Source organism: Pleurodeles waltl, chromosome 10, assembly GCF_031143425.1.
Source record: "Pleurodeles waltl isolate 20211129_DDA chromosome 10, aPleWal1.hap1.20221129, whole genome shotgun sequence".
Lineage (NCBI taxonomy): Eukaryota > Metazoa > Chordata > Amphibia > Caudata > Salamandridae > Pleurodeles > Pleurodeles waltl.
Window position 1 is genome coordinate 305,964,648 of NC_090449.1, and position 9,515 is coordinate 305,974,162.

General features: G+C 43.8%; 1 protein-coding gene across 3 annotated transcripts in view; it reads right to left on the bottom strand.

The window, feature by feature from the left end:
• The window catches only part of CLUAP1 (clusterin associated protein 1), an 851,865-nt gene extending 843,333 nt beyond the window's left edge, over nt 1-8,532 (bottom strand). For 2 of the 3 annotated variants that reach the window (XM_069210479.1, XM_069210475.1), the window contains exon 1: nt 8,400-8,532. In XM_069210479.1, coding sequence (XP_069066580.1) covers nt 8,400-8,421 — 22 coding nt within the window. In that variant the 5' untranslated portion in view covers nt 8,422-8,532. Of the gene's footprint in view, nt 1-5,517; nt 5,597-8,399 lie in introns of those variants that run through there. The other variant, XM_069210478.1, reaches the window with a different exon arrangement.
• Nucleotides 8,533-9,515: the final 983 nt, after the last annotated feature.

Here is a 9,515-nt window from a genome sequence, read left to right on the forward strand (position 1 = left end):
TGGAAGGATACACATCTTCAAAATATTAGATCTCCCAATTATCGTAAGAGGAAGAGCAGCCCACGCTTTTAACAGTTTTTTGGTTTCCCTATATACTATATCAAAGTTCAATTTAGCTACCTCGTTAAAAGCAGCTGTTAACCGAATACCCAAATATCTGATCTCTTGTTTAACTAAAGGGGAAGCATACATCAAATTCCAACACATTATTTCTGTCTTTTCTGCATTTATGCTGTACCCAGAAAGTCTTCCAAATTGTTCCATCAAAGCAGTGACCTTAGGTAGAGTAGAGCTAACATCACTCGTATATATCATCAAATCATCTGCGTATAAAGCCAGTTTTTTTTCCCATCCCCCAGTTCGAAATGGGATAATCTCTTTAGAAGACCGGAGTAAAGTTGCCAAGGGTTCAATGTATAAATTAAAAAGCAAAGGAGATAGGGGGCATCCCTGTCTCGTACCTCGCCAAATCCTAAATTCTTGTGTTAAATGGCCATTTACCAGAATTCTCGCTAGAGGACATCTATACAGTTCTCCTATTGCCCTGATAAAAGGGATTCCCAAGCCCGCTTTTTCCAGAACCACCTTTAGAAACAACCAATTAACACGGTCAAAGGCCTTGGCCGCATCAAAAGACAAGATCGCCAGAGGCGCCTTCTCGTGAACCGCCAAATCAATTGCAGCAAATAATTCGTGAGTTATCTCGTGAAGCTGCCTCCCCTTCATAAAGCCCTTTTGGTCCGAATGGATTAGATTGCCAGCAACTCTCCCCAGTCTCTTGGCTAAAAGTCCTGAATAAAGTTTAGAGTCTACATTCAGCAAAGAGATGGGCCTATAGGAGGAACAAGACGTGGAATTCTTACCCGGCTTTAGCAATAAGCAAATTGTCGCCTCTCTCCAGGAATTGGGAATTTGGGTCCCTTCTATCAACATAGAGTTGAATAACTCTAATAAAAAAGGGATAAGTTCCTCCCCCAAAGCCCTATATAATTCGTTAGGGAGACTATCTGGCCCCGCTGCCTTACCTTTTTTTAGTGCCTTTAGACCTTCCGCCAACTCAGCCTCATTTAACTTATCATTCAGTAGGAGCCTCTTCGACTCCTCTAAAACTGGAAGATCTACATTATCTAAGAATTCTCTTACCGGCTCTTCTAAGTTAACCGAACTTTCTGAATATATCTCATGAAAGAAAGATACGAATGCCCCCTCAATCTCCTCTTGCTCCGTACAGACCTGATTCGCAGGCTCTAATTTGACTGATAAAATGTGCCTTTTGGAAAAGTCTGACTTAACCTTCCACGCTAACAGTTTACTGCAGCCTTCTCCATAATCAAAATGAGCATATTGACTACTTTCCCATTTTAACCTACAGCGGTTTTCCAAAAAAGCATCTAGATTAGACCGGACCTTTTCCTCTTGACAAGACAGCTCCATTACTAAATCCGTTTTCCCTTCTAACTGCGCATTATACCTTGCAACCTGCAAGGTTTTCAATGACAACTCCATGTTTCCCAACTTTTCCCTCTCTTCACGATACTTATAAGCTGCAAGGTTAACTAGCCTCCCTCTTATAAAAGCCTTGAACGCATCCCAAACACACCCCAAACTTGCTGTTCCTTGATTCAACTGGAAAAATTCTCTAGTATCTTTTTTTAACACTTCTACTGATGCGTCGTCTAAAAATAGAGCACGATTGATCGTGCTCCTAATTGTCCTGTTACTCACCCTAATATCTAAATGTAGTATTACTGCAGAATGGTCTGACAAGTGTGCTGTGTTGTGAGCTACCCTTCTTACCTCCGGGCATAAACTTTTATGAATTAAAAAAAAATCTATTCTAGATCTATGCCCATATTTTTTATTGTGGAATGTATATCTATCTCCTTCACCCCTTCTCCAGTGCCAGACATCTACCAAGCCTAAATCCTGCATTGCTTGCTTCACTACTGCCCTTGTTTTAGGTGAATTAACCGTACCCCTAGGGGTTGACTTATCCTGTACAGGGTCTAGCAGTATATTAAAATCCCCACCCAACACCACTGGGTACCTAGCTGAGAGTAGAATATTAAATAAGTCTTGAAATGGCGATGGGTCGTCAATATTCGGCCCGTAGTAACCCGACACTGTAATCCAATGACCACCTACACACAGCTCTACCACTACCCACCTCCCTCTAGGATCAGCATGTACTATTCCTACCCTGAACCTCATGGGTTTCTTAATCAAAACTGCCACACCTTTTATTGTACTAGTTTGAGAAGAGCATACGCTAAACGCAACCCAATTCAGCTGTTTAAGCCAGGTCTCCCATTCAGTTTGGTGAAGATGGGTTTCCTGCAATATAATAATCTCCTCTTCAACCAAACGTAAGTACTCAAAGATCTTCCTCCTCCTACCAGACACCCTTAACCCATTCACATTCCATGAGATAAATCTCAACTTTTCAATACCCTGCATGCTCATTCATAGCGAGAAGGAAAACAAAGGGAGAACAGCAACCCCCCGACCTATATTAGCAACATATGAGGACTTTCTTATTTTATCCCTTTCAACCCACCAAACCCAAAACAAACCCAGACTCCCCGTGTCACCCACCCCTACACCCACCACCACCACCAACGTGCCCCCCAAACCCCATTCCCCCCCCAGAGGAACCCTCCCTTTTTCTACTGGGATAACCATCCTGTTATCCTATATTCGAACCCCACGCCGGACGGGGGCTTCCCACTAGATCTTATTGAGACGCCTTAATCTGCTCTATAAATATACTGACCTCCCCAGGATCTCTCATATTGTACATTTTATTCTTCCACATTATACGGAGAGCTGCCGGGAACCTTAGTTGGACCGTCGCCCCTAGCTCACGGAGCTCACGCATAAAACTTCCCAGCTCCCACTGCCTATCTAACGTTGCCTTAGACACATCAGATCTTATCCTAAGAGACCATTCCCCTTTGGGAAAAGCCCCAACCTTGAGAGCTTCGGACAAGATTCTTTCCTTAATAGAGTATGTGTTGAAATTTATCAAAATCCTCCTGGGGTTTTTCCTTCCTGGATTTTTCTTGAAAGGATCACGATGGACTCTCTGAATGTCATCCTCCAGATTGACCCCTACCATACTGGGGAGGACATCCCTAATCAGCGAAATCACATAGCTCTTAATATTTTCCCCTTCCAACCCCTCTGGAACTCCCAAGAGCCTTATATTGTTTCTCCTCATATTATTTTCCAACATTTCCAATCTGTCCTGCAACATCTTTTCTCCCCGTTTCAATTGTGAAATGTCCTTAGCTTGAGCTAACACTCGTTCCTCGTGGGCCTCCACCACAGCCTCTAGTTTCCCCAGCCGGTCTGATAACAGGTTGATTTTACTTTCCAAGACCTCACAGGCTTCCCGAATCCTAGTTTGATTAGTTTCTGAAATTTCGAATTTCCCTCTAATTTCTTTGGTGAGAGAAATTAGCAGAGCCTGTACATCCAAGTCATGCGTTATTGATCCACTGGAAAAATTACCATCAACTTCCGGCAAGGGTAGTATCTTTAAAGGGCCCTCTCTCACTGTAGCTTGTTCCATATCTAACAATTCTTGTGCTGGGCCGACAACTGAACCACCTTCAACTAGCTTAGAAGCCTCTAGCTTGTCTAAGGCCGGTTTAACATTTGCCATATCCTGTGGTGGAGGAATTGCGGTCTGGAAGTACCTTGTGATCAACGAATCACTCCTCCCCTGGATCTCAATTTGACTCTCTTCCCGGAGGGGTAAAGGATGATCCACTAATAGTGTTGTGTGGGGTGGCCCTTCACCATAGATTTTAGGATCTAAGTCCGTTATACCTGTTGTTATAGTTCCAGAGACCTGAGTCCGAAGATTAGCATTTGTACCACGGGTACCAGGCTTACTTTTCCTGGCCACAATCACATCGTTGACTTCTGCCCGGGCACCCCTGGGGCGTCGCTTGATTAATGACATGCACTGCGGGGTTCCAATACTCTCACACTCCTTTCTTGCCCCCGTCCCACTTAAGTTGGATCTGGTGTAGCTCCCCGGGGACTCCGGGAGGCTCCCACGGAGAGAGCAGCGGGAGGTATAAGATCTCCCACGTCGCACACCCTTTACCGCTTCTGCCCAAATACTGGAGTTTAGGGCCCGCTTCCAAGGCACCCCGCCACCCCTCTCCGTAGATAATGACCCCCCCTTCTTGTTCGCCGTTTTTCCTCCCTAGTTTTCCCGACAAAAGTCGGAAAAAGGAAAACACAGTAGAGAGGAGGAATGAAATTAACAAAGCGCAATAACCAAAAGTATTCTTCTTGCCCCTTTTTTCTCTTTTTAACGCCTAGAAATCCAGGGGAAAAACAGCACAAGAAGTGGAGGGCCAAGTACCCCCACCCGACAGGGAACCTATCTAAGCGATGTCCCACCTCCTTTCTCAAGACCCTTAAACCTGAGGAGCTGTCAATTGAAACAACAATTTACACTCTCAGTCCTTCCAGGAAACGGCAAAGCACCATAAATACAAAAGCGTTTTGAGTTTTGGCGTCCCTCTGAGTCTCACTACCCTTCTGTATAAAGCAACAAGTTTTGCACAGAATTTGTGATTATAAAATGACAAGCGCTGAAACGTAGCAATCCCTAGCGAATACGCAGCTGTAAAACTCAATATTTAGGCTTGGAGTTCCTCTAATACAAACTTCTAGTAGAAGGCTCTTGCATCTGGTTATTGTTGCAATAGGCAGCACTTTCACAGATATAAATGTTTTCTTTAAGCTCCCCAATACTCCTGGGAGGGCAGCAACGATAATGATAACAGTCTCTGCCTGCTGGAGACAAGCTATAGTCAAGCAAAAATCATAGGACTAGTCACCCAGGCACCCCCCCACTCCACCAGAAATACCCTGTCACCGTCTTTGCTGCTCCTTGCTCCGTTAGCGCAGCTCCAGGGGCTTCCCTCAAGAAACGCTGAAACGGGAGATCCGAAGCTCACGCTCCCGGGCTCCCAATCCGTTGCACGAAGGTGAGAGGAGAGAATCCTCACCCTCGCCTCCCTGTCGTTCAAGCCGTCGCCCGGGTGGGGGCCGGGGGCACAAACACATGCGGATCCGGCAGTGAAAGCTACCGCAGCTTTCCCGAGTCTCACGCGCCCAGACTCCCAAACCGGAGCGCGAAGGCGAGATGAGGAAACTCCTCACCCTCGCCCCTTTATCCTTCAGGCCGTCGCCCGGGGGGGGGCCAGGGGGGACAAACAAACGTGGATCCGACGGGAAGAAACCTCTGCTGCTTTCCCGAGCAGAGACCGAGGGAAGGTCTGCTCACAATGCAAGACGCGCGGTTTCGGCGTCACATCGTCCGACGGGAGTTCACGGCAGCTCGTTAGCTGACCGTCATGTTCCTCCTTCCAGTCACAAAAACCTAATGTCCTTGTGTTTTCTCAAATAATAGGATGTGGAATAATGGTCTTCTTAATCACTGCTTTATATTAAAATACACAGGTGCTTAGGGGAACACATGGTGAAACTTACTTGGGTTTTGTGGCTGTTCTTGGGCTCACAGTGGTGATTTCACACTCAGATTATAAAAAATAAAACCGTTGTGGACTATCTGTTTAATTTGAAATCACAGCCTTGAAAAAAAAAGAACGGAGAGCCAGCTGTTAAAAGGGCGAAACGTGTTGGCTGATCTTGTTCAACTGGAAATGTTGCAAATCATATAATGACATGATTAGTGAACTAAATATTCATTGGTCAGTTCTGGCCCTCAACAAATAGAATTAGAAGGAATGAATAAAAGTTAGTTTGAAGACAATGAATATTGTGATTACTTGGTTCCACAAGAAACAATTTAGGGAAAAGTTACACTCAACACTCTTTCATAACATAAAACGTATCTGAACCAGATAAGTATCAGATGCAAGAAGACAAAATGACAGCGTAGCTTATGATAACGTAGTTACTCAGAAGAAACATTCAACAAGGTTATGGAAGCGGGTGACTGTGAAGAACTGAGACAAAAACAACGAGATGGACAAACAAGCCTAGCTATGTTACCAGATAATTATAACAAAGCAGAACATTTTGAGCAGTGTTCAAAAACATTGTAAATTAATTCAAATGTAGACTGAGCTCATTCACTTAATCCAAAATAAGCCTATGGTGGACATGGAACACAACAGAAATATCAAAGAGATGATCATAAAAAAAGGTGCATGATATCCTAGGGAACAGGTGCTACTAGCCAAACAAAAGGTGGGCTATTATCCACATTCGCACTGCATGCACTGTGAAAATATTATTGAAGGTCCCAGAATCTTTCATCCATCTATAGGAGAGAGTCCTCCTCTGAAACAATACACAAAATGTGTGATAACAGAAGTTGCATATTCATGATAAAATGACCATGTGGAAAGGTACAAGTAGGCAAGACCCCTTAGAAACTAGAAATAATGTTTTAGGAGCATAAGAGCAATATAAGCAGAAACAGTCTGAAAGTGCTAGGCTTAAAAAATGTTAACAAAAATCCTGTGCTTCACACAGCATACCACCTTGGCAGTACTTCGGTGCCTCACTATGAATTTTCTGTTACTGTATCCTGAAATGTCAACACCCAACCAAACGTAAACCTAAGATAAGCAAGATCTATTGGCTTTGCCAAAGCTTGTTAGTTGTATTAGATAAATGAATAGCAACAATTTTTGTTGTGAATAATTAATATTGACAATGTTAGAATGTGATAAAACATTACTAAGGCCTGTGGAAGGGGTAGGATCCTTTGGAGTGTCCCAGAGACTCCCGATCTCCACTTCACACCACTTTATTCTACAGTTGCTTAATCTGTTAGATACGTTAACCGTTTTATTCTCCAGCTCTTTCTGAAATCTCCATCTGCATAGGTCACACTTTTCCACAATTGAAACTGCCACATATGCGACCATCACGCAGTATAGAAGCCAAGGAATGGATGTGTATGTTGTCTGCAAGCCTTTAAGGCCCACTGACAAGCACTGTGAGAAACTCACACTGACTTCAGCATCAACTTCACAGCTCTCAATTGTGCATCACCATAAACACCCACCAGCCACCTGAACTCAGGCAGTTGGAGGCAACTCAGATCAAAGTATGTGCTATACAAGAGTCATGTGTTGCATGATGAAAAAACTACAAAAAAACAACATACGGTAAGGGAATGCAAGATGTAGAATGTAAGCAGGGATTACATTGCTGACATGGGATACCTTAAGGGTTTTTACAGTAATAGTTGAGAAACTAATCAGTGTTTATGCCCTTGAGTTAAGACATAAATATAGGGCCCGATAGAGAACTGTTTCAAAGCTGGTTTAATTACAACCTGGTTTGAGACCAGCAGGACCCAACCCAGTTAAAGTCCTATTGCTTGATAAAAACAATAAAAGACAAATAAATAAAATCACACACATGAAAAGAACTTTGCTTTTTTGTAAATCGTCTGTAGGTTTTCCAAATTGTGAGAATGTTTTTAAACAAATGTCTGGGACTTGTTAGAATGAATATCTGCAGTAACCTAATCCATAAATAACGATGCTTAGTTGTTTGCTGTTGGTAACCAGCGTTAAATAGCAGCAAAGCACCACATCCTCAAAATTAAATGGTTAAAGTTGTGCAAATCCCTCCTGAATTAAGAGATGCCAAAAAAAGTGGGGTGTTACGTAGTATAAGACTTCACCTCTGCAGGGACATCTTAAGGATTTTGGGGACTGTGGGCCAAACGTATTTTGGGTGCCCCTGTAGAGAACAGCTTTAAATGTATGATACAATTTCAGTTTTTCATGCCCTCTTTGGACAGGTCACTGACTGTACAGGCACATTCCTCCAAATTCTAAGTGTGTTTACATCTAATATTCAGGGACAGTCGTGTTTGTTCCAACATTATAACACAGCAGCAGCAGCTCCCTAACATTACTGCACATAATCTCTGTGACACTCTCCCATTTCTCATATGTGAGGTCCTGTTTTGATCTAAAAGACACTTTTTTCTAGATGTTGAAGGAACATAAACAGAATATTGTTCTGTGCAAAATGTCTGTAATAGACTTTTACCCATCACCCACATTTAAAATAAAGGAAAAGGCTTTTTAAATCAATCAGTTTAAGAATTATTTAAGGTCATCAAGGCAAGATCGTGTGCAGAACAGAGCTGGCTCTGTCGGGGGTTCTCCTGGAAAGGTGGGGCCCTGGCCCAGAGCCCACTTTGCTCATGCTTAAAAACGTCTCTGCACCCCTGGGTCTAGTGTGGTACACCATCACACACTTGCCGAGATCAACCTTCATTCCCATTACAGCGACACCCGGAGACAGCTACATCACTGACACGAAACAACCCACCGACTAAATTAAAACATTTTGAGCGAATGAGGCCAAGACGCGCTTACTTCGAAGATCCCGAAATGACATTGTGCTATAGGCTCAGCAAGGGAAGCAGCAAGAATCAGCTACTGTGAGGAGCGCGGCCACTAGAACCACGGCGGAGAGCAAAGACTTGGGCCTACCAAAGCCTACTTCCGTTACTGTAGCAACCAATGCTGCAGCTACGGCAGCACTGAAAGGTCATTTCAAAAAGAAAAGCAAACTCGGTACTCCCAAAATGGGAGGAGGGTATGCATTTTGATGTGTGGGTTTATAAACGACGGAGCGCACTGACAGTCTCATTCAGCACTTCACTGAAAAATCGAGTTTTTACTACGGGCTAATTGTTCCCTGTAAAGTGCTCTGGGGTACTAAGTCGTGCTTTGTGTTCGCATGCCCTTTTAATATTTGCAGTTTACGTCTCCTAGAGAACCCTGGCCCTTTCAAGCCATAGGAGAACCATGGCCCGAACAAGGAGCCAAGCAAAATCACAATTCTCTTTTCGAAAGAACATTCGTATAATCTGCCTGATGATGGGAATGGCCGCCGAGACCATAGTACTCCACGCATGCGCGACCAACGGCTGGTTAACTGAAGGTGTTTGTGAGTTGTAGAAGTATGGCACAAGTCGGGCGTAGACTGTGTCACCCACTGTTTTGCTCAGGGAAGACGCCCTCCACCCTGCCAAGAAATTGGACCCCCAAGGAAACATGCAGAATTTGTCCAGGTGTAATTTTCAGACACCGGAGCACGTTCAGCAGGTTTCCATTCCCAGCAGCAACGTGCAGACGGCGAGGAGGCTATATTTTTCACCTCCAGCTAGGTCGACGATAAATGCCGAAGTTAAGAAACCTTCAGGCTCTCTTTTCTTCCGTTATTCTGTCTGGGCGCTCTCTGGGTTCTTATACTTCAACCCAAATACAACAGAGACACCCGATAAGTTTCCCAAGTCCATGCGGAATGTGCTGTTCCAGTTCATGTCTTTTTTCTTTGAATTCTGGGGGTTGTAGTTTTGTTATTCCATTATAAAAAAAAAAAAAAAAAAACTACAAGTCCTGTAATTGAAATTAAAAAAACCTGGACTGGGACAGCACATCACACATGGACCTGGGAAACTTGGCAGCTATGCGAGAGACACAAAG